This window comes from Acomys minous (assembly GCF_964271855.1).
Source record: "Acomys minous genome assembly, chromosome: 5".
Taxonomy (NCBI): domain Eukaryota; kingdom Metazoa; phylum Chordata; class Mammalia; order Rodentia; family Muridae; genus Acomys; species Acomys minous.
The window spans coordinates 79,155,151-79,181,578 of NC_140494.1; the positions used below are offsets into that span (position 1 = coordinate 79,155,151).

Here is a 26,428-nt window from a genome sequence, read left to right on the forward strand (position 1 = left end):
TTGGTCATATGGCATTCACAGTGAGGAGCAGAAGGAAATGAGTACATGCATGCTCTTCTGTTTGCTCTTGCTCAGCTCAATTTCTCCACCCTTACACAGTTCAGGGTCCCCTGCCAGGGAATGGTGCCACCCATGGTAGGCTGGGTATTTCTACATCAATTAATCCATTTAAAACAGTCTCCACTAATATGTGTACAGGCCAACTCAGTGATGGCAGTCTTTCATCCAGACCCTTTCCCTAGGTGACTGACTCTTGGCTGTGTCACATCGGAAAAGTTGGCCATCATATCTATTTATTTCTGCCCAAGAACAGAAAGCTGCTAACACCAGGATGGCAATGTCAATGCGCATTTCCTGTGGTGGTCCATGGAGTATCACAGTGATGATATCCAGGGAAAACATTTTAAAGCCAGGGTTCTAAGCATAAAGAAATCCATCTCTGGCCATCCATTGCTCTTGCCACCCCAACATTCTCTAAAGTTCCTGGACTTCAGATAACTTTTGATTCCATCATCAGATCACAAGTGTTAACCGTTCTGTTATTTTCATATTAGTTTTGGTCCCTCAAAAGCTCAAAACATATCTTAAGTTTATGCTTTTATTTATTGGATTTTGTGATTAAAAAGAAATAGGTACAATACTCTTAATAACTGAATAAACAAGATATACTATTTTCTTATACTGTATCTGAAAACCACTGCATGCTGTTCATTTCTTTGAGACAATTAGACAAGCCGGATAAAAATGTCATTCCAGGTACATTTTTGAAAAATCTCTGGCAAAGACAGAGAAATTATGGATATAATTAAGGCTCTTATTATACAATATAAGGTCCATTATGATAATGTAGGGCTTTCTGAAACTTCATGTGCTTAAAAGATAGTAAGCACGCTGCACACAAGGTCTAGTATAAATTATTCACATCAGACCCATATTCTTGTCTATGACAGTTTTACTTTTTTCAAGAATGTCTGTATATGTAGTTGGGTACACACATGTGTGCATATGTGTGCGTATGTGTGCACATACTGCCATGTACATGTGGAGACTAGGGAACAACGTTGAGTGTCATCCTTCCACACCCCTGTCTATGTTGTTTCTAAGACAGGCTTCCCACTGGCCTTGAGCCCATTAGGCTAGTATGGTTGAAAGCCTAAAGATCAGCCCCCAAGAGATATTTTTCACTTTGAACACTAAGTAAAGGACAGTAGCAACTGAGCTTGCCTCTTTGTAGAGTCCTCTAACTCAAAAGCATGGTGTGAGATGCTTTCCTGATGACTGCAATGGAAATAGAGTCACGAAGGAATAGCAGAATGTGAGTGTGAGGCATCAAATGTCACACACTCAACTGATTGATATTACTTTTGTTTCTCTCCCTCCTCCTTCACTCTCATTTCTCTCTGTTAAATCTAGAAAGCATTTGAATTCATCTCTCTCTCTCTGTGTCTCTTTGTCTCTACACCCCCCCCCTCCCTCCACATCTTACAGGACTATGCTAGAGCACAGAGGTAGACCCAAGCATCTCCTCGAACAGTACAAGGGCTTAATCCTCAGGTGTGTGGTGTCTTTCTGAGCTTAGTGTGGCTCAGATGTTGGGCCAGGCTCTATTATCTGAGCCTTCTTCTTCTAGTACAAGTATGCCTCAGCCAGATGCTGCTAGCTGATACCTACCTATCATTTGTAATGAAGCAGAAATCAAGTCCAGATCAAATACTTTTAAGAGCACTAAAGTGTGTTAAAAACTGACTGACGGACTCAGAGCTAGGTTTATTCAAAAACTCTTCAAGTTCTGTGTTTTGGAACATATTTATAAAGGGCATATTGTCTATAGGACATCTCTCTTTTAACAAGTCAAGGCGAATAATTACCAGTTCCATTGGTGTTCCCGAGACAAGGTGGTTCGCAACAGCAAGCATCAATGTCCACTAGTAACAACTCACTGCCCAAATCATCATGAGTTACATCATCCTAAATTTCAATTCATTAAAGTCCCATCTATCACACTCTCTTGAGGGCTTAGCATCTTTGTTCATATGCAAAAGTGGGACCTTCAGGAAAGTAATAGCCTGCCTAGGCCAAGGCTACAAGTTCCACAAAGCTATGTTCCAGTGTGTTTCCTGGTCAGGACACATCCAGCCAAACTCCACCAAACTCTACAGTGTCCTGATCATTATGCCTTTCTGATATGTACTTAACAAATTAAAGTCTTATTATAACCTTTAGAAACCTTTTAAGCAAAAGGTCAGAAAATTAAATTTTGCCTCTTTTTTTTTTTTTTTGAAAAGATTCAGACACAGACATGGGGAGTTTCTTGGAACAATGACACTTCACTAATGGATAATATAGGGATGAAAATCTACAAGATAATCTTAACTATTCTAGAGCCAATCTAGAAAATCTTAGAGTTAAGCCTTTCAGAGGTTCATTTATAGCAAGCTGGAATGCAGCTAAGCAAGGTAGATGTACAGGCTAGCTCAAGCAAAGGACCCGGCACAGGATGGCCGGCCAGCTCTCAAGAAATAGAAGAGGCAGTTGACCATCTCAGTATCCAGGACCATGAATGAAGCAAACCTGAGGCTTTCTGTGATGCCTTTGATTCTTACTAGATCAGTGCACTTCAGTGAGATTAAAACACTCTAGGTAGACAGGAAAAACATCCATCTTGTCAAAACCTACCCCCCAGAAAAGAAGCCTCTGTTCTCTAGACAATAAAATAGATAAGCCAGCACAGCAAGGGCCAGACAACACATTTAAAAGTGGACAGCCAATTTCAAAGCAGCCGAGCATGCCCTTACCTGTTTTGACATTGATGGCAAAAAAGTTCTGTGGGTTTCCGCTTGTAATCCTATAGGTCAGTTTTTCATTGGAACCAGAGTCAGGATCTTCAGCCTGTATCTGAATGACAGCTACATCCTTGGGAGAATTCTCCATGACAACAGGATAATAGATGGGCTCTGAGGTCAGTGGGGCATTGTCATTCACATCTTCAACTTCTATGTAGACCTCAATGGTGGAATAGAGAGGGACCACGCCCCGGTCCGTGGCATACACTGTTAGCCAGTAGGATGCTGTTGTCTCTCGATCAAGAATGTCAGCAGCAGTGATGACTCCTAGGAAAAAAAAAGAACACAGAGCACATGATAGCTTAAGCAGAGGAAGGCAGTTGAGTGACTCACCCAGAATTCCTGAGGGCAGCACAACTTTTCTTGGCATATCCGAGAAGATTAACATATGTATAATATGAGATTAAATTGAGATGTCATTCTTTACATTAAAGGAAATGCTTTTCTGCAGAACTCAACTGAATAATTCTCTTCTCTCTAAAATCTAATATACTCACGTTGAATTTCCAAGATAGATGTGTAAGGTATGCGTGTGCTCATGTTCATGCGCACACTCTCCCTCCACAGGCACATAGACTATATAAAGGAATGAGGATAGAAGACAGTAGGTTACACACACACACACACACACACACACACACACACACACACACACACACACCACATGACATCCACACAAGAGACAAACAATAGAAGAATGGGAAGACAGTGGGTCAAGAGTCAAAGTAAGTCTCATCTTGCAAGCCAATCTCTCTATTTGTTGTGATGTTGAATTGATTTCACACAAAACAAACGCTCTTCTCGGGTAAATTATTTTATCTATTCATTTACAGGAATGAAATAGACCCTTCAAATGCTTTCTTGTCTGTTAGAATGGAAAGTGTTTTACCTGCAAAGATATAAGCCTGCACCATACTGTTTTCCTGAAAAATCAAATGTCACAGCTATTCTGCAAGAGTCAGCGAAGAAGCCATATCCGCATGCTTTCTAAGTGAGTTCCATCTCCCTCAAGAACTCTACTGAGGGCCCTAAAATAAACCCCTAAACACTCTGAGAAGACTCATGGTCATCATTTTAAATTAGATGCAAACACATCACTTCAGCTACTTTCTCTTGGCTCTCTGATTTCACAGTTGAAACACACCAAATAGGAAAGCAAGTAACAGATGAGACACTAAAGAGACAGCATTGTGCTTTCTGATGTCACACCACAGCAATAATCCCAGTAGCTAAACTACAGAAATTTGTCATAGGGAAAGAAAGGGTCATGAGCAACAATGACCATTATGGGAAACCAGGTCCCAGCTTAGGATATTTCACTATTAGTCAGGATCTTCCTAGAACGTGTGGGGCTCATTAAATCCACAAGCTACAGAAGGCCACTATAAAAGCTCCGGGAACCGGTTCCACAGAAACCCTAAGCCTCAGCTCCTTGCGTTTTCTATGATCTACATTCTTACTGGGCCTTTGTCTACATTAGGAATACAGTTTGACCTGAAGACCTTGAGAAAGCACTGTCAAGGGTTACCAGTGGGAAGGGACAGAGCATCTCTCCCGACACAGGTAGAGATAGTCACTAATGAGTGTCCCTCACGACAGATGATTTGGCACCAAGAATTTGTCTCAGTGATATTCCAGAGACAGAGACCAACATATGCATAACATAAGATTAAGCTGAATGTCACTCTGTACATATGGAAAAATTCTCAGCAATAAAGCTCACACTAAGGACAGTGCTTTCTACCTATATATTTCTCAGTTCTTTAAGATGATTTCTTCAGTTGAATTTATGAGGCAAAAGCATGTGTATTTCTGTGTCTCTGTGCAATTGTATTTGTGTGACTGTGTGCATGTGTATTTGTGTGACTGTGTGCATGTGCATTTGTGTGACTGTGTGTATGTGTAGTTGTGTGACTGTGTGCATGTGCATTTGTGTGACTGTGTGTATGTGTTTGGCTTCCCCCAAGCCCAGCATACATACGGTTACAAGTGTAGCCAGGCATGGTGGTGCACACCTTTAATCCCAGCACTCGGGAGTCAGAGGCAGGTGGATCTCTGTGAGTTCGAGGCCAGCCTGGTCTATAAAGCGATTCTAGGACAGCCAAGGCTACACAGAGAAACCCTGTCTCGAAAAATAAATGAACGAACGAACAAACAAACAAAGAAACAAACAAACAAGTGCTTGACCTGCTATCTTCCAGAAAACAGGAGTGATTTCTCTCAGGAAACTGGTACCAGAAATCTTGAACTATGTATGGTGAGTGATATTTATTAGGGGATATAATAAAGCCGGAGCCTTCGAGTCATTCTTTTCATCTTAGAAATAGAATTATCATTCTTGTTTACGTGTATGTGTGTGCCTGCATGAGTTCATATATGCAGGTGCCAGTGCAGGCCAGAGGGCTTCAGAGTCCCAGGAACTGGAGTTACACGTTGTTGTACACTACCTAATGTAAGGGCTGAGGCTAACCTATGTCCTCTTTAAGAGCAGTAAGCACTCTTAGCCACAGAGCCTCTTCCCTGCCTTTGAATCATTCCTTCCTCATTTCTTCCTTTTAAAAAAAATGTCAATGTATTCACTTTATATCCAGATTGTAGCCTCCTCACTCATCTCCTTCTGGATCCCCCATCATCAGCTTCTCTAGTCCCCAGAAAGGGGGAGCCCTCCTCCTCTATCATCTGACCCATCACGTCTCATCTGGACTGACCACATCCTCTTCCTCTGTGGCCTGGCAAGGCCACCCCAGGGGGAAGTGATCAATGAGGGGGCCACAGAGTCCATGCGAGAGGCAGCCCCTACTCTTAAGCAGAGAACTCTCAATAGAGGAACATCAAATGGCTGAGAAACCGTTACAGAAATGTTCAACGTCCTTAATCATCAGGGAAATGCAAGTCAAAAGAACTCTGAGATTCCATCATACACCGGTCAGAATGGCTAAAATCAAAAATTCAGGTGACAGCATGTGCTAGCAAGGATGTGGAGAAAGGGGAACACTTCCCCATTGCTGGTGGGAGTGCAAACTTGTACAGCCACTTGGGAAATCAATCTGGTGCTTTCTCAGAAAATTAGGAATAGAGCTACCTCAAGACCCAGCTATACCACTTCCGGCCATATACCCAAAAGATCCTCCCGCAGACAATAAGGATATTTGCTCGACTATGTTCAATAGCAGCTTTATTCTTAACAGCCAGAATCCTTGCTCAATTTTAATACTCTAACTCAGTGACAAAAATGTCTGAGTTGTGGTAAGACAAATATGAGTGTCAGAGATGATGCTGGCAACTTCGATATGGTTTGCAAGACGTATAACTTGAAGTCAAAATATGCCTTCAGCACAAGACTCTTCAGAGTTGAAAACTACGGCGTTTCTTAAATGAAATGTCAGAACATAACCTTTGCCTCTTGAGTAGAGAACACAGTAAAGGGATGTGCTGTGCCTTTGTCCAATTTTAAAAGCTATTTGCTACAGGTCTGCATCTCCCTAACTCAGCAAGACAGTGTTTGGGTCTCCCGGCATGTAAACTGGGAATTCCAGTTCTGCTTAGAAAAGCCTTTTCTCTTAAGAGTCCCTGGACTGAAATGAATTCTGTAGCCGCTCTCGTGTGCACTCCTGACCCACAGATCACAAAAAAATGCCATCGTCACTCTTTTTAGGAGTATTTTCTATGTCTCTCCCATCAGAAATGAAAGCTACATGCAAAGCTACAGCCACACAGACCCAACTTTCATACTTAGAACCCCAAAAGGAGCAACAGCCTCAAATAACTACCCAACACAGTAAGGAGAGCAGCACCTCACTTGCTCCTTCCTCAAGAGAATGGCTTCTGACTTGCACAGTGATTTGATGTTTACTGAGGAAACCCAGGTCCTGCAAATAGCTGCACACAGCACGCAGAGGCTTCTTACCAAATAACTGGATTTTTATTTCCCAGGTCAAACACATTGTAGGCAACAAAAGTGAAACATGGACACAACAAGATGGATCAGGTCTGAGCGCAGAATGGCTCCCCCTGTTTATGAGCGGGGACATAAAAGGCTCATCTATATCTATCATGGCACGTTCACTGAAGCTTACCATGGGAAAACCATTCCAACCAAACTTCTGCTTTCTCTCATTTATTCATGTCGACTCTCACCAAATTGCTTTTTTTCTTTGAGCAATGATGGCGCAGCACAGACAATGTCATACTTCTGGAATCAGCCTTGGCTGGTCAGATCATTGGGAGTGCACATATACAAAGGCATCAGAATATGTGCTTAACAGTGATAATCAACTTACCTTTCTTTACAATGCAAACAATAAGCCCTTTGCTTCCCTATTTATTTATGACCAAATAGGCCACTATAGCAGCACAACGAAACCCAGTCCCCAGAGGAGGAGATTCTATGGTTTTTCCTAATTGAGTTTCCCCAGTTCTCATCGTCTATAGATTTCTTGGATTGTTTTCCAATTTTCATTTGAATTTCATCCCATTAAATGGCTGTAACCTCTGACACTCCCCTGCCTTGCATTCTTCTTCCGCTTCTAATTGAGATGAAATGTGCCCACTTGGGCTATGGACAGCGCCAGAGGCACTGAGGAGACCCAGATAAATGCAGTGCTAGACTACACTGTGGCGAGGAGACAAAGGGATTTCGTGGTCTCTACTGCCGAACTCTGTGAGGGCAGCTAGTGTACTTGTTATGTACCCGGATGCTGACTTTGAATGAGAAAGGAAAAGGACAGGAGCGAAAGGGAGGCTATTTTAGGACCATAGAGGTTAATGTAGATTTTTGAGAAAATGACTGAGATGTGTGAGCAACTTTCTTGCACTTGGAAGGCTGGGATGAAAAGTCCTGTTGATTTCTCTCCCTTTATAAAGGCATTCGTCTAGGAACTACCAATAACATAATGTAAATAATACACATAAAATCAGAAACAGTTATCTTATTATTTTTAAAAATGACAATGACACCGTGAAACTACAAGATTCTATGTAAACTGCCCTTGCTTTGTGTTGGTATTCTGCCTGTAGAAGTCCTGGCTAGCACATCTGAAATGTTTTGATCCCACAGACAATCAATGTATGCGTGGTATTAATAAGACACACGGCATTTAAAGAAAACCTGGATCATAGGAGCAGGACAACATGACACTAGAGGTGAGGACCTCCTCTCCCCACGTATAGCTTTAAGTTAAATATCAGGTATTCTTTAGCTAGATAGAGTCACGGAGTAATAGGGAAGGTGTCTAGAAATGAGGGTCTAGGGATCTTGTAGCTGTTTATACACCCCCCCTTCTTCCTTATAGTCAGCTCAGAAATAGGTATAGGCACCGTCTAGGGAGCTGTATAAGACTGCAACAGGGAGGCCGAGAATGGGACGTATGACACCAACAGAGGACGCATGCGCAACCCTGTAGTATCAGAAGATGGCTCAGAACACAGGTCAAATGGGAAACTGTGTGTGTGTGTGTGTGTGTGTGTGTGTGTGTGTGTGTGTGTGTGTGTGTGAAGTGTATGTGAGTATGTATGAGGGCAGAATATGTCTCTGCATAATTATATGTGGCAACACATGCACATATTTTAACGTCAGGTGTCAACCTTTTATCCTGTTTTATGAAATAGGTTGCCTCCCTGGGACCTGGGTCTTGCTGACTGGACTACACATTACTCTAGCAGTTCTATGGTTTCTACCTCCCCAGCACAAGAGTTACAGTCATGTCCCACCACGCTCTGCTTTTCCCAATACTGCTGAGGACTGAATTTAGGCCCGGTTGTTTGAAAACCAAGCTCTTCCCCAAGTGAGTCATGTCCCCAGAACATGACACAGGAGGCTGACTGCACGAAATCTCATGCGTACCCAGCAGCCATGGAAGCATGCCCTGCCTTTTTGAGAAGTAGGTTTATTCCCAGCCTTAATAATGGCTACCCTGCACTAACCTGCTGGGGCTGTGGCCCAGGGCTTCTCAGAGCCTGCCTGTGTAACTCAGCATGTAGCCCACACCTACGGAGTGTCGGACAGATATTCTATATAGTATTTGACCCATAAATTAGGCTTGAGTGAATGCGTGTTGTTTCTATTTCCAGAGGCCCAGTGCCTCCTGACACCTGGGGAGGAACTAGCAGGGAATTATCATCCTTTGTCATATCCATTAGTGGCATCCCACATGTGGAAATACACTGTAATGCAAAACAGAACAAAACAAACAAAACAAAAACAAAAACAAAAACAAAAAACAACACAACAACAAAAAAAAATCCCACACCTAGTTAGGCCAGGAGAACAGAGAGAGAAAGAGCTGCTGAAAGCAAGGTGTAATTAAATTAGTAGGGGCCCAGCTAAGAAAATCTCAGTTGTGTGCATCACCCACACTAACACAGCAAATGAAGACCTGTGAGCTCACTCCACTACAGAGACACCCTAGAGAGTCCAGTGAGACATACAAGATGCAAACCACTGTGTCTGGCCTACGGCCCTCCACCATGCCTCTGTAGCGAGGCTGAAGGCCACAATTAGAAAGGTACGTGGACCGCCCCCAACTCATGAATCAAGGACAAGGGCTGTCCCTTTCTGACAAGATGACTCAAGAACCATCACGGTGGAAGCACCGGTTGCTGTTAGTCTTTTCGGCTGTGTCCTAATCTCCCAGCTGTTACCTAGGAAGATCTGGCCTGGATAGGACCAGATCGGTTCTATAACTTCAGGGTCCCTTGAAAGGAGGCAGCAAGTGAGTTGCCTCCCTTGAACCCCACTTCCTTCAGTTCAAGCTCCATCCTCCTTGTTAGGCCATGCAATAAAGCTCTCTGCATTCTTTCTCCAGTGTCATCACATTACCATTCACCTGGAGAAGAAGCCTTCTCCTAACACGCGCAGTCTCATGCACTCAGGCACACACAATCTCCCTTTCTTCTTCCTAAATCAAAAAACTGAACACTCAGCTTTGTAAAATCACTAAACAAATCCCCAAATGGATGTGACCTCTAATTTCCTGCTGCATTTTTATGTACAGTTTTGTGGCGCTTAGGACACAGGACTGCAGTTTTCTTCCTGACTGTCCCTCAATCGGTTCCTTAGGGGGGAACTGTGACAGACTTGACTTCTCTCTTCCCTATGCCTGACACAAAGCACAGACAATGAAAGGAGATACTCCTGAACCACTGCCCTGCACAGCAGTGCTCTGGCAGAGACTACACTGGCAGGTAAAGCCACAAAACCTCCTCAGGAAGACTACAAAACCTACCTTGACCCCTTTTTACAGCAAGGATGGTGAGGAAGGGCGGCAAAATGTGAAATATATTTATTCATAACAATTAAGTGCTTCAAAGACGTGGCCAACACAGGATTCTTGAATAGGCTATAAAAATACTTTATTTTAATGAGTAGGCTTAATTGGCCATTTGTGCGCTTTCCTGCGGAGAAACAATATTAAACCCCTAACTAACAGTTGTTTGCAACCAAAGGCCTCAGAAACACCCTATTTTTCTGTTTCTGTTATCAAACTGGAGTGGAAGGCACAGACCAGAGAGGCTGGTTAAACAGGCAGGCACAGTGACAGCTGGGGACCATCCAAAGACGCAGAGTAGAAAAAATAATCCGGGAGAACAGTCTGCCACGGCTACACACTGCCCTCCCAAGAAGACCGGCTCCTGGGGGATCTGTGTGGCAGCTGGCTTGCACTGGCCTTCTCGCGGCCCAGCTTGTCTTTGGAGAGTGCTCTAGACCCGACAGCCACCACTGTTCTAAAATGAAGAACTACAACAATTTAGCTTCCATTACATAATAATTCACAAACTCCAGCGGACACGCACAAGTCACTTAGGACTCCCATTTGGAACAGCGAACCTCTCCGAGTTCAGATGACAGCACTAATTCATTTGGATAATGTGAGTCATGTGCTGCCCCTCTCCTTCACTGTAACCTCTGCCGCTGTGAGATGATGCCACGTCAGGGTACCATCTCAAAGGGGTCGGAAGCAAGTCCTTTTCTGTCTGTGAGAACTGAATCCAGCAGTTGGACAGGGAACACTTCGTTTTAGCAACCAGAGCTCATCAACTTTAGTAGTAATTAGTACTAATAAGTTCACAAGTTGTGGAAGCACTACATTGCGAGAGCTCTATCCTTTTTTTTTCCCCGCCCCTCCCCACCCCCGTGTGTTCAGTGGGTGTGTGTAGGTGAACTCAGGACCTCACACACGCATGGCCAGCAATTTCCCACTAAGCCATCCCCTCCCCACCCCAGCTTGACTTGTGATTTTAAAAATTACGTATGATAAAATGGAAAATTACAATGCCCACCTATAACAACAATAAACTACATTTGATAAAAATGCATGTGTGAGGAGGGAGCGATGGGGACCAGCAGGCCTGAGAGATGGCACAGTGAAAGTAGAGCTGAAGGCCCAACCTTCTTCTTTGTCCTCTGCTAGTGATGTTCCCTGCAGAAGGAATGGCATCCTCACTTCCTGATTATCACTGTCTTTGACTAAGAGGTGACGGCATCCCCAAATAATAGCTACAGTCTTGAGGACGTGACGCACTCAGTCCATCTATCGCGACAATGGTGACAAACACTGTTTCTTGCTCTCAGCGCTTAGCGTGGTGCCCAGGGTATCTATAATCAATACTTTAACTATTAGTCATTATTGGTGTTTACATGATTATTGCAAAATAATTACTGGTTTTGGAAGGCAGTACACATATTGCAGCTACGCATTTTCCTAAGCCCCAAGAATCAAATATTACTTCTCAAATCCTAAGACCGTGACTAAACAGTAAAGATGGAAGCCCACGCCTGCCCATCACCATCCATGGAGGCTTCTAAGTGACACTCCGCCGTCTCCCTCAGCTTTGTCCCCAGCCACAGATACATCACAGTGTTTGTCAAACAAACTGACAGGCTGTCTTCCCACCCTGCATTTATGCATTGGGAGACTTCCTGCTATTTGCAGTATTTTCTTGCCTTGCTTTAGTCTCCGTTTCTAAACTAGAGACCATTCCAACTTATAATTAAGTCTTTTGCAAAAGTAACCATTTTTTTCCTGCAGTCTACTCCATGCCGATATAGAAAAATGTGGTTACACTGAATAATTGTAAGACATCAGCCTATTAGAAACAGGGAGAGATATATGCCCGTATTCATACGCACACGTGTGTGTATACACATATAGTACACATAATAAGAAAGAACCTTGACTCATTAAACTGAAATCTCTCTGAGCTCATGACTGATGCCTCCCTTTCTTCTGAGTATATCACGGGGGCCCAGAGGTCACCCTACTCATTTGGGCTGAATGATTATTAATTTGCACATGTCAAAATTCACTAGTAGGACTGATGACAAGCCAAGAGGCAGCAAGAAAGATAAAGCACAGTGTGTCTGAAGTACAGGTTCAAAGGCAATAGCATGCTCATGTCACTTCCTTGAACTCAATCCATCATAGAAGTAACAGAAAATGGAAATCTATATTAGAAAAGAACACAACAAAAAGTCAAAGGAGGGAGGGAGAGAGGGACAGGAAGCAAGTCTGTGTGTGCATGTGATCTCCGGCAACACACAGTCCATGCACAACTGCCTGCTGGATCCCGGAGTGTTACTAGGTTTTTACACATGAATACTGCTATTCAATGGCATTAGGGCACCGACTCGGCATCACTTTTAATAGGCAACCTATTAGGGCTTTTCTATTTACAGCTTTCCACCAGCTTCATGATTTCCCAGTAGCATATTACCATTAATTGGTAAAGGGCACTCTAGGAAATCTAGTCAAAGACAATAGCTCAGCCACAATTAAAACAATTGCATTAGCTGACCTGGAGACAAAGCAGAGGGTGCTGGGAAATTCTCTGCAATATTTTACAACCTGAACTAATTAAAGATCACATCCCCCACACAGCCAGAGAGCAGACACAAGGAATCCCCACAGCTGAAGACTTTCTAGCTTGATGGTTACTATAATGAATTTGGTCCCCAAGGTACAAGACATCAGAAGGCAGCTTCCATCTAAAGGAGGCAGGATGAAAGTCCGGCTACCCTAGATTCCTGGGTACTTCCTCCTTGTGACCTATCCATCTCACAGGACAGACATCAACTAATTTTTTTCTGCTAGGAACACAGGGGACATGAAGGGGGTAGCAGCGTGGTCTCCCTTTAACCCGTTAAATGTCTTCCACAGATTTAATGTCGACAAAGATTAAAAATAGCATGACATGATTGTCAGGGCTATAAGCTGGATGGATTTTCTTTATTAACTTAGAAAAGCTGGTCCTCATTGAATGCAGGCAGTAGGCTAAAAATGTTTTTTTTTTTTTTTACCATGTGATTAAAGTATCTTTACACAGGCAGCCCCAGGCACCTCAAGTTATTGCTCTAATGCCTGGAGGTAAATTAAGGTGGCACTTTCTTTTCCCCATCGCTAATAGGATTGTGCGTTCTGCCGCTGGCAAAACCGATTACACTATTACACACCGCAAAAGCCTCAGTTCTGAACGCTGATGTGTATTCTGTCACATCCAGCTTGAAAAAAAAAATTACTTCTTACTACTTCTTCTGATAAGGGGGAAACTTCCTGGAAGCATTTTCAGGGAAACTGAAATCGAGACATATAAAGAAAAGGGGCACATTAGGCGTTATGCATGAGGGCTAGCAGAGGGCACTGTTTTTGAAACACTGTGGCATATTTCCTCCTTTGAAGTTCTTGTACAACCAGCCTACCCATGTTTGCCAGCATTTTAGGATGGTAACGTCCTAATCAATGCAGGTGCTTTAGTCACCAACATGAATTGCTTCTTAGAAGAAAAAAAATGCTATATGGATAACACCACATCAAATATAGATTTCAATGATATCAAATTAAATTATATACTTCAACCTAACTGAATGTTCTATGGTTCAATACAAGTATTTGGGAAATGACATATAAAGGAATAAGAAGGCTGAGTGAGTCTGCCTTTTCATTGCCAATGGCGCCTTTTAGTTCTGGCACAGGTACTTTCTCTGCTGGATGAGGCAGACTAGAATGTGAATATGGGAGGAAAGACATTGTTAGCCTATGGTTTTGACATCAGCTCAACCAAAGTCTGAGTATCAGCCATTTCTCCATGCAACCTTTGGCATGTGTGCTAGTTTTCCCAGTCTCAGGGAGTGTTTTAGGCTCTTTCAGATTTAGGCTACCACTTTGCTGAGAGAAGCCACAGTTCTTGAGCACTCTCTAACACAGGCAACTGACTGGCTGGCTTTCTAAGTTTTCCAGGGTTCAGTGGAATAAATGATGCTCACTTCTCAGGAGCATCTCAAGATTTATGGATGGAACCAAGGTACCACCAAGGAACTAAAAAAAAAGGTACCAGGACAGCTCATGTCACATGGAGATTTTCTCCATCCCTTTTCTGCCTTCTCCTTGATTTGGTCATTCCACCCTCTGGAATTCCAAGGAAAATTTTATCTACCACCCATCGCCATTAGCCATACTATGCATCACTTTGCATTTTAACATGCTTTCTGGCCATCAAAGGTCAATAGTAACTGTCTTTGTGTGAACAGTACCTAGCACAAGGCAGGGCACATAGATTTTCAGTGAATATTTGTTAAAATAATAGCATAAACAGAAAAATACAATACAGATACTAAGAAAATAAAACATATGTATAAACACACGTAAAGTTTAAAATTCATTTTACAAGTCAAGCAAGAAGAGTGAATTAAGTGCAAAAAAGTTCTTTGAGGGTGAAAGCAGGTCTGGCCTTCCCCACACCCCACTCTGTGCCTACACCTCTCTCTCTGTCTGTCTCTGTCTCTCTCTGCCTGTCTCTGTGTCTCTGTCTCTGTGTCTCTGTCTCTGTGTCTCTGTATCTCTGTCTCTCTGTCTCTGTCTCTGTCTCTGTCTCTGTCTCTGTCTCTGTCTCTGTCTCTCTCTCTGTCTCTCTCTCTCTGTCTCTCTCTCTCTCTCTCTCTCTCTCTCTCTCTCTCTCCTCATACCAAGGTTGCCTCTAATCACAGGATTACAAGAGATACAGAAGCCTCAGAAAAGAAGTCTCAGGTGTCTTGTAGCTAAGACTTACCCAAAGTGGCTACAGTCTGAATTTCTTAATAATTACCTGATGACATCTCGTCATAACATTTTGAGACTCTCTCGGGTCAGGGTCTGACTCTGTCATTAAGTGATGGAGTGACCTCTAGCCAGCTAATAAATTTCTCATCCTGTCTGTTTCCTTCTTCCTAAAATGGGGATGAAAACAGGAAAAGGACACTTAATCTGTGGGATCCCTAAGCTAACTAATGGAGAAAAGTATGTATACAGGCTAGAAAGACAGATTTCCCTGTTTGTATAAAACTTGCCAGACAAAACCAATTCACTATCAAAAGCCCTTCGGCTATGTACCTGTTAATAATGTTTAAAATGAACAGATTGTGTTTTGACTTATATTTATCAGGTTTCAAACCTGAGACAAATGGCTGAGGTGCCTATTTAACATATCAAATCACACCTGGCCACCAGGTTCCCCCTGCAATCCCTTAGCCAACACCTGTTACAGGGCCCTCCTGGTTGGCATACCCCACCCCTTACCTTAAATCTCTCAGCATAGGGAGCTGGCCTGCCCTTCCCTACATAATGCTGTGCAATAAAGTCCTCTCTGCAATATCTGTGCAGTAGAGAGAACATTGTGCCAGACAGTAAGTAGAACTTTGTCACCTCCCACCTATCAAGTGTTACCTTCAGTGCTACCATCTGGGGCTCGGCAGCTGCAGCAGAGGATGTCCTCAAACCCCACTCCTGAATTATAAATGACAGGCACATGTAGCCTTCCGTCCCTGTACTCAACAGGAAACTACCAAGTGTCTATGCTGTCTGATACCATCCCGGAGAAAAAGCTAAGCGTGGCAGTCAGATCTTTACATGTGGGTACGGTCTAGGAGGCTGCAGAGGTACCCCAAACATGGGCAAGGGAAGTCAAGGAGAACAGGTCTCGACATGGAGGCTATGAAATCTGATTATCACAGGTACCCTGACAGAAAGGTGGGCTGTGGAAAAAGAGAGTTTATAACATGGGATAAAAACACAGCATTTAGGGGAGAAGTGGGAGACAGAGTGGGAAGCCTGTGTGGAGATCCTGAAGCACTGAGAAACCTCCCTTTATCTACCCACCTAGCCGCTCACATATCTGCTAACTAATATACTTTTCTTTTGTTTTCAGTTGTGTAAATGTTGGGTCTTATGACAGACTTCATATGTGTATCTTAGCTACTATGATTATATTCTTCTTGAACCCATTAATCTTTTTTATATGCAGCAGCACCGTCCCATGAGTCCACTTCCTTTTCCTAAATAACAGGGCGTACATTATATGTATATATGCATATATTTGCAAATTTCATATATATTTATATATAATGCCTATGTATATATAATTTACACATATTAGAGATCACATGCAAAATCTGCCTTATTTGACGTAACATGATCATCTCCAGATCCATCCATTTTTCCTGCAATGCCATAATTATGTTTTCCTTAATAACTTGAGAAATCTTTCCTGTGGACAAAGACAATGCTTCCTTTATTGATTAACCTGCTGATAGACACTTAAGTTTGTCCCATGACTTGGTCACTGGACTCCTGTAGCATGAAACAGAAATGTGTATGCTTTTCTGTACTGTGCTAACTCTGGCACTTGGGAACCCCCTGGAGTGGTTTAGCTCAGCTATACAGTAATGGGGGGGGGGGAACTTATATACTGAGCTATATTGGGACTAAATGAGTTAGTGCTTTCTGAACAGTGTAGAAAGGTTTCCTTCTCACATCCTTGAAAGCATTTCTCGTTCTTTACTTTCTTGATAATAACTATTGTAATTTGGAGTGAGATGGATTTTTATAATTAAGTCTTTCTGTACATTTTTTTTCTTCTATGACCTGAATTTATAAGTAAAAGTCTGCATCTGCTGAAAATGCCATGGCTTTTTATTAACTGCCATGATGTCTGGAAAGTAACTGACAGGGTAGTTAGACACTGGCAGAGTGATCCTAACCCACGCTTGTGTCCATAATCTCCACAGCAGATTAAATAACCATCACTCTTTGAGTTTATGCATCGAAAATTGTCAGTACTCATCTTTTGGACAGATCAACACCAGAAAAAAATGCCACATCTAATGAAGATTTCACAGATTACTAAAATAAATAGCCCAAACTTGGATGCATCTCAGAAACGCTGATTTAAAGCAGCTGATTTGGATTGGAATAGCTCAGAGTTTATGACCAAAATCATCTCCAACCCATGCAGCTTGTACTACAAAGAACGCTGCTAAAGTGCTCGGTCATGGATCCAAACCCCAGCACGCCGTGTTCATAGTTTCATTGCTCTCTCTGGGCCTTCTAATGGATGTTGAGTCATCCGGTGTTGGATGGATGTTCTCTCTGCTTTAGTTCTGTAGGCATTTAGTTCTGAAGCCACAGCATTGAGAGAACAGGTGTTCCTCAATGGCTTGAACAGCTAACGGCTTTGCTCTGGAAACTTTCTAGGGCTAGTGAAGAGCTTTCAAACAGATCGGATGTTCTCCTTCTGCTTCTTCCAGCACACTGGCAAGCTGCAGGTAATGAGTGTGTGGCCCCTTTAGAGCAGCAATGAGAATCTCAGTGGCAGAGGACTTCAATTGTTCTCAGCCAAATCAGCCAGTCGCCACTGGCTGAACAAGGCTTTGTATGCAGATTTGTTGCAGCTGTCTGATCCGTCTGAAATCAGCACTGGTGAAAGGCACGCTGGGCAGAGCTGGACCTCAGCCCCAGCTCTGGCTCTAATTAACTGGGTGACTTTGTGTAGCTTAGCCTTGCTGAGAGCCTCAACCACCTCTTCTGTTTACAGACAAGAGAGACTTTTGCCCTGCGCACCTCACCGAGCTGCTCCTCTGAGCACTTAAGAGGAGCGGAACAAAAAGCATCCAGGAAAGAAAAATTGTTAAGCAAAAATAGGCCTGTTATCAAATGGAAGTAACTCTTACATCTTAATGAAGGTATGAACTCTGGAAAAAGAAAAGGCATGCTACAATGAGATTTTATTACCAATTAATGCACATTTTTGCCACTTTGAGTACTTTAAAGAAAGACATCAGGATCTTCTAAAACAGTTTTTCGATGTTTATAAATTATGTTCAGTTGTTGAAGCAATTCAGTGGAAACAAGCAAACATGCGTTGCTCTAATAACATGCTGTGGTTGTCTGGTGCTATGGTTCATTCCTGTGAGGTTGAAATGTGAAGCTGTGAGGTACGAGATTTCTCAAGGTATGGGTCACATTCTCCACGCGTACTAGTAAAGTCCTTATGAAATGACAAAATGAAGATGTGCCCCAGGTCTGTGGCTCCTTTTCAAATCACCAGGAACTTGTAGCTCACTGTCAGCAGTGCCCACACCTCCTGGTACATGCGCTGCTGGTGTGCCATGCTTGCAAGACACCAGGCTGGTGAAACATAAGCTCTCTGCAATCGTCTTCATCACTCTGTCTTTTTGCATCTGTCTCTATCTCCTTAATAGGGTGTGTCCAGAGGATATTCTAGAAGGCTCAATAAAGATTCCATTTGTATAATTTCTGTTCTCTAAGACCTAAATATCCTACTAGGTTACTTTCAATAGAAGTTTCTCCTGACAGGGAGCAGGCAATGCCTGCCTACTCTCCCCTTCCTTTGAGGTCACAATGGCAAAAGCAAAGTTTGACTTCACTAGAGTTTCCCCCTAGGAATCAGTGATTTTATTGAGTATACTTAGAGAACATGAGTGAGGGCTTATGAAAAGAACTATGAGTGAACACCAAGCAGCCCAACTGGATAATCTTAACTCAGAATGGATGGTGGTTGTCTCATAGACAAATAAAGCCACTGTCCCATCTCCTGGTCTTCCCCAGCCTACATACTAGTTTCTCCCAAGACCACCTGGGATATTTGCAAATAGGGCAGCACCCTTAGAATGAATGAGGTCTTATAAGAATAGGAATCTGAAAACAACAGCCAAGGCTAGAAGCTTTCCTAAAGTGTCTGTGCTATAGTGCTGAACCTGGCCCATGGACACTGCAGCTCCTCAGGCAGAACACTTGTCAGGAACTGTTGTCTGTAGCTCAGAGTCGACAAAAAGTAAGTTAAAGGAAAGGAGCCTTGAACATCTGTAGAGACCATTTTCCTAACATCTAGGAATGTAAGCAGATCTCAAATGCAAACATAGAGATGTTGGAGCTAAAGAAGAGATTTTGGGTTGGAAGGATTGTATATGACCCTGCAATGGTGCAGGTAGGGTGTAGACAATTCCAACCATGGGGACAACTACAGACAGGGGTAAACATTTGACCCCAGTAAATGGTGCAAGTAGAGTTAGTTTGTCCTCCCCGCAAAGGACTAACGTACAAATGGAGGTGAGTAGTGTAAGCCCAAGAAATGGAAGGGTCTTAGATCCTTTCATCCAAAGTCAAAGATGCCTATTACACATGAAAGCAAAGAAGAAAGTTTCACCTTGGAGGACTGTAAGTGAGCTGAAGCCTCCATAAGGCTGAGAACAAGAAGAAACTTTGAGGAAAACAAAGCTGATTAAAACACACTGTGATTTTTGCCTCTGACCTTTATTTGACCTTGTTTGTGTTGACAATAGTAAATTCCTCCGCACACCGTGATCATGGCTGCCTCAGGGACAAGGAACCCAGTGTTGGTACAGAAACACGCCGTGCCAGGAATGGGAAATTGTTTGCTTCATCTAACTCTCCCACATCGTACGGGGATGCTCAGAGAAGTTAAACAACTGTCCACAGTCACAAAGCTCAGGCTTAGGGCTTTGGCCATAGTGGATAATAGACCTAGTGACAAGATGGGGTGTCATGGTAGGTCCAGCTGTGGAGCTCTGGCAATGAGCTCCACAGATAAGAGTTGATTAACCCCAGATCACAATTCAATTACTCAGTACACCTCTCTATTGAGCATATCAAATGTCTCCTTCTGGTTATTATAGATCTAATAGCAGACGTTTCACAACAAGGAAATACCAAACCCGGGATTCAAACCAAGATTTGCCAGCAAACTAGTGAACACAATTCACTAAAGAGTTTATTTAATAAAATTGAAGCAAGTGCCTGTGTTAATGCACCCATACATAAATATAAGCTTCCTCAGGAGCACTCAAGTCCAACAAATTACATTGGCCAGAGGTCCACACACTACTGTCCTGAAAAGGGCACTGAGTCCCAGCACACAGGCTGCCCAAGCAGTCATCTCTGGAGAGCTGATGTGAGGTACAATGGATGGACACGGGGGCTGTGGATACAAACTCCAGGAAAAGCATGAGGCCAGAATGGCCCCACACCAAAGACCACCTGCAGAGGCTAGGCCTACCTAATGGAAACAAGCTGGGAGTAACACTGTGCCTACTGTGTCTCTTCAGAGTAATTTCTGAGAGACTCTCTTAAGAGTTGCTGGTAGAAGAAAGAATTATCCTCTGGGGGGGGGGGGATGAATTTTCGATTCGTCTTAATGTGAACCACTGCTGAATATAAGGCCTTCACACATTGTTCTAGTGCCAACACTCAGAACTCCCTCCTTGAAGGATGTGGCAACACCAAAGAGCTCAGAATTAAGGACACATGCATAGCCTAGCTCTAAGTCAGAATAACATATACCATCCAAACCCAAGCTTAGTGTGACTGAATCTGCAGCCCAGATACACATCAGAAGGACAACGTACACAGCTCATAGTGATGACATATACATCCCTGACCTAGAAACATCCCTGATGAAGACTTAGAATGACTGGATGTAGTCTGGCTCCCGTTCAGCATGAATAAACACACAGCTCTGTTCTATGTTCAGATTGACTAAACACTATAGGATGACTAAGTATGTGGCACTGTTACAGTTACTAAGTTACTATATAGTTCTACTCAAAGTTCAGAGTGACTAAGTATATAGCATTGCTCCAGGTTCGGAGTTACTAAGTAGACAGCACTGCTCCAAGCTCTGAGTGACTAACATAGAACCCTGTTCTTGGCCTAGACAATTTTTCCTTCCATGTTGAGTCAAATAAGCTTCCCTCCCCTGCCCTCCCTTCCCCATGTTCTCCTCCTCCCTCCTCTCCCCTCCATTTCCATTCCTTTAAACTCTAGTTCATGTATTACCTTTTTCAGGAACCTTCCTGGGTCCTCTGGTACCAGCAAACTTGACTAAATCTGAACTGTCCTCACCTTGACAATATAATACTTTGTTGTAAAAAATGCATCTGCCCTGTTCACTATGGGATGCCTCATAGAATCCATGCCAATGAGTAGAGACCCATTAGAGGCTAGAAGCACCCGACCAGTTGCAATAATGCATGTTTAGGACCTGTCTCAGTGCTTCCTGGTGACCACTCCTGCAGGACAGCCACTAGTTTGAACGTCCTGAGCTGGAAGACTGTGATCCTATGCCTGTTCTTCTATTACCCTGGTTATCCTTAGATCTGTGGGGATGATGAATCATTGATGGTACTTTCTAAGCTCATGTCTCTCTGGTAACACAGGACAGGTTGAGATGGAAAGAATTGGAATAGAGATTTACTGTGGCAAACTGAAGACTCCTCACTGTTCTCAGTCTTCTGCACCAAAGAGATTTATGCCTATGAGGTCAAGGCTGTATTGAATTCTAAAACCCAAATCTTGAACCTAAATGTTCTCATCTAAAGAGTATATAACTAATTTTCACTAGCTCCCAAGGTTTCTGTGTATGATGAAATACACACATTAAACTGCCTTGCATTATCGCCTTTTCCTGTTCCTATATGAAAGTGATTTACAAAGTCTATAAATGCACATGATGGGCCATGGCGTTTTCAAACATCTGTGACAAGAGTTGTCCCATATGATCTTGGTGTAATCCAAAGGCATTTTGAAGAATTTCTTGAAATAATGCTTTGAACCAGAAATAAAATGCCATGTAGATGAGGACTGTTTACAAAGTCCTGTCAAACAGGACATCTTCTGATGACCTGTCTACTCAGGTGGGGGTAACCTGAAATGTAAGCAGGCAGCCTACAAGAGCAAAGAAAACAGTAAGGCTGAAGCTTTAGCCCAGTTGCAGCCACAGACCTCTTTCTGTTCCTATTTCAAAACTCTGAAGTAATATTTTAATGCATAACAAAGAAGCATTCAACCCCAAATTTCTGAAATTACAATTATATAGTTCTATGCAAAACTCGGTAGAGAGCAGAGGCCATTGGAACTGGTTTAAGTCGATGGCTATCATCATTACTTGCAAATAAACCAGCATTAAGTATTTGCAGACATTTTAACAAGACTTATTTCTGTTGTCAAATGCAATTATAATTAATTCTCCAAAAATGTATATGCTCAACCCAAATCAGATGAAGGACTGAGCCAAGGGGAGAGATGGGCTCCCTCTGTACTGCACTCTAAGATTCTTAATTAAACCCAGACACTCATAAGTAGTCTCAGAAGAAAGGTTAATGAAATGGGGTAGGAAGGGAAGATGTCTCGAGAGAATCTTGCAGATTTCAGAGCTGTCTCTTTGTTGCTCTTGAGCAAAAATTAAAAAAAAAATCCCTGCAAAATGCATGTCTCTTTTTCCAATCAAGAAAGCAAGACGGCCATTCTCCAGTTCTCTGCAGAGAGCTGTATCATCATGTATTTTCCAGCACTCTTACTAGCACTGAAAAGGGGCAGCCAGTTCTGAACACCCAGTTCCTGACTTCAGAGCGAAGCTCATAGAATTGTATTTGACGCAACAATGTCCTGTTAGCATCTGGTAGATGTTATACTTTGGACAAACTTTAAAGAAGGTATGAAGATTTCAATAAGCAAACATGCACTAGTGATTGACTCAATGACAAGTATGCAAGGCTACCTCTTGTTTATGTTCCATGGGGTGGGGGTGGGGGTGGGGGGGCAGACTCCAACTGGTATAGTTCACCTACATCACAGGCCAAGAGACAGCTAAGAGGCTCACCATGTTCTCTCACCACAGCCAGTGAGTACAGAATAGAAAGCAAGGGGTGGTGGTGTGAGCGACTGAGTGCAGAGGAATGCACTCCAAACATGAGGCATGGAGCCATGGCAAGTCAACTGAGGTTTGCAGTGTTGGGGCCATCTACATGGTGCCTTGTTGCTCCAGGCAGGTAGAAACTCTGTTCCTTAGGTAAGCAGCAATTTCATGCATTTTGTTCTTTCAATCTGATGAAATAGCTTCCTGTCACCCCTCAGTCTCAAAGTATAAGATGCTAGTTTTCCTACTTTGCCAGAAGTCCTCTTTAGTGTAGAAAAATGGAGGCACAGAAATGTTAGTACTTTTCTTCACTGACCATTGGGAGTAGTAGAGCTGAGAGCCAAACCCAGGCAGATGGGGTTTTCAGCACAAAGACCACGTATAAGAAATTTCTCAGACAAGCTTTGAAGATAGATGGCTTCATTGAGCAGGTGACACCTAAGCTGAAAGACAAGGACTCGTTCATATATAGAGAGGAGGGAAATTATGGTAAATAAGAGTGGAGGGGTTTTGAAGCAGATGAGGGCAACCAGGGGGCAAAATAAGAGGCCAGTAGCAGGGTATTTGGCAGATGGTGCATGAGCAACTGCAGCCTTGGGAACACACCTTACACCCTAGGGTAAGGATCTATGGGTATATTTTAAAGCTGTGTAGAGTTTCCCAGATGGCTGATAACCACTTAGGAAACAATAACAGAGAACATTTCTCTTCAAAACTCTTTAGCTTCAGTATAGAAAATGGAGAATCAGAGAGTTGTTATGTAGAAGGAGTGGGAAATACAACTGTCTAAGTCAAAACCAGTTGTTCTTAAAGAGTAGCCTCTGGACCAGTAGCATCTGTGACTGCTGGGGACCTTGGAAAACTATAGATGTGTACATAATATCTACTGAAGGAGAAACCCTGGCCCAGTGCAGGCATTACTTACTATGTGAACATCAATACACATTAAGCAGCTGAAAATAGAGTGTTTATTATTTCATAGTCCCTTTGGGTCAGGAGCCCAGGCATGGCTTTGTGAATCTCTTCTTCAAAGTCTCAAAGGGATGCAACCACAATGTCAGCCAGGCTGTGCTCTTATCCAGAGATTCAAGTAGGTGGGGAGCTGCTTCCAAGATTATCCAGAGTGTTGTCAGGATTAATCTCTTGTGGTTGTGGAAACGACAGGCTCGGCTTCCAGCTGGCCATCATCGGGAGGCTGTTATTGGTTCCCGGAGCCTGTCCACAGCCTCCTTGTCATTTGAGCAAGCTCTGCGTGATGCCTGCTTTTTCTTTTTTTCTTTTTTTTTTTTTAATACATTTTTATTAATTTATACATATTACATCTCAGTTGTTAGCCCATCCCATGTATCCTCCCATCCCTCCCTTCCTCCCACTTCCCCCCCCTACTCCCCTCCCCTATGTCTGTGTCTGAGGGGGATCTCCTCCCCCTGAATATGCTCATACGGTATCAAGTCTCTCCTTGGTGACCTATTATCTTTCCTCTGAGTGCCACCAGGCATCTCCATCCAAGGGACATGATCAAATATGGGGCACCAGAGTTTGTGTGAGAGTTAGATCTTCTTCTCCACTCAACAGTGGAGAATGTCCATCGGCTAGTCCGGGTAGGGGTTCAAGGTTTTTACTGCCTATTTTTTCCTTGGCTGTTGCCACAGTTTGCGGAGGACCCCAGGGCCCAGACTCGCCTGTAGTTTTCCAGGACCCACTGGATCCTTCCATTTCCTCTTTCTCCCAGGCTTCTCACACCTAAAGTTTCAATAGGATGTCCTCCCCTCTTACCCATTATTCTGGTAGGTACAGTTTTTCATGGGGACGTACACCTTGGGCTAGTGTCTCGATATAAGTGAGTATATACCATTTAGCTCTTTTTGCTTCTGTGTGAACTCACTCATTATGACAATTTCTAGTTCAATCCATTTGTCCACAAATTTTGGAAATTCCTTGTTTTTAATAGCTGAGTAGTATTCCATAGTGTAAATGTACCACAGTTTCTTTATCCATTCTTCTGTTGAGGGACACGTAGGTTGTTTCCAAGTTCTGGCTATTATGAATAAGGCAGCTATGAACATGGTTGAGCATATGTCCCTGTTGTGTGGTAGTACATCCTCTGGGTATATTCCAAGGAGTGGAATAGCTGGGTCTTGAGGAAGCCCTATTCCCATTTTTCTGAGAAAGCACCAGATAGCTTTCCAAAGTGGTTGTACTAGTTTGCATTCCCACCAGCAATGCAGGAGTGTTCCTCTTTCTCCACACCCTCGCCAGCATGAGGTGTCAGTTGAGTTATTGATCTTAGCCATTCTGATGGGTGTAAGATGGAATCTCAGTGTCGTTTTGATTTGCATTTCTCTGATGACTAAGGAGGTCGAGCATTTCTTTAAGTGTTTCTCAGCCATTTGATATTCCTCTGTTGAGAATTCTCTGTTTAGCTCTGCGCCCCATTTCTCTATTGGGTTATTTGGTTTGGTGGTGTTTAATTTCTTAAGTTCTTTATGTATTTTGGATATTAGACCTTTGTCAGATGAAGAGTCGGTGATGATCTTTTCCCAGTCTGTAGGCTGTCGCTTTGTTCTCTTGACAGTGTCACCAGCCTTACAGAAGCTTCTCAGCCTCATGAGGTCCCATTTATTAATTGTTGATGTTAAGGCCTGGGCTGTTGGTGTTCTGTTCAGGAAGTTGTCTCCTGTGCCTATGAGTTCCAGACTCTTCCCCACTTTTTCCTCTAACTGGGTTAATGTCTGTGGTTTTAAGTTGAGGTCTTTAATCCACTTGATGCCTGCTTTTTCAAACCCACCACACAAGCATAAGAAGTTGAGTTCGGCTCTCCAGAATTCCATATAAAATCCAGGTAAACGTTTAAAGTTTTAGAGAGATCGGGAATACAAGGCACTTTCCTCAACATAATAAAAGCTATATATAGGAAGCCAATAGCCAAAATCAAAGTAAATGGTGAGATACTTAAGGAAATTCCTCTAAAATCAGGAACAAGGCAAGGCTGCCCACTCTCTCCATATCTCTTCAATATAGTCCTCGAAGTTCTAGCCAGAGCAATAAGACAACATAAGGAGATCAAGGGTATTCAATGGGAAAGGAGGAAGTCAAATTATCCCTATTTGCAGATGATATGATAGTCTACATAAGTGACCCTCAAAATTCCACCAGAGAACTCCTACAGCTGATAAACACCTTCAGCAAATTGGCTGGATACAAAATTAACTCAAAAAAGTCTGTAGCCTTCCTGTACACAAATGATAAGCTTGCAGAGGAAGAAATTAGGAAAACTACACCCTTCACATTAGCCACAAGCAATATAAAGTACTTAGGAGTTACTCTTACTAAGCAAGTGAAGGACCTGTTTGAAAAAAATTTCAAAACCCTAAAGAAAGAGATTGAAGATGACATGAGAAGATGGAAGGATCTACCTTGCTCATGGATAGGGAGAATTAACATAATAAAAATGGCCATCCTACCAAAAGCAATCTACAGATTCAATGCAATCCCTATCAAAATACCTACACAATTTTTTAAAGACATTGAAAGTTCAATTCTGAACTTCATATGGAAAAACAAAAAACCCAGAATAGCTAAAACAATCTTGTACAATAAAAGGTGCT

The 26,428-nt window shown here is 42.8% G+C and overlaps 1 protein-coding gene across 5 annotated transcripts in view; it reads right to left on the reverse strand.

The window, feature by feature from the left end:
- The window catches only part of FAT3 (FAT atypical cadherin 3), a 603,907-nt gene that overhangs the window by 345,640 nt on the left and 231,839 nt on the right, over positions 1-26,428 (reverse strand). For all 5 annotated transcript variants that reach the window (XM_084783571.1, XM_084783568.1, XM_084783572.1 and 2 more), the window contains exon 3: positions 2,796-3,110. In XM_084783571.1, the coding sequence (XP_084639697.1) occupies positions 2,796-3,110 (315 nt within the window). The remainder of the gene's footprint in view (positions 1-2,795; positions 3,111-26,428) is intronic.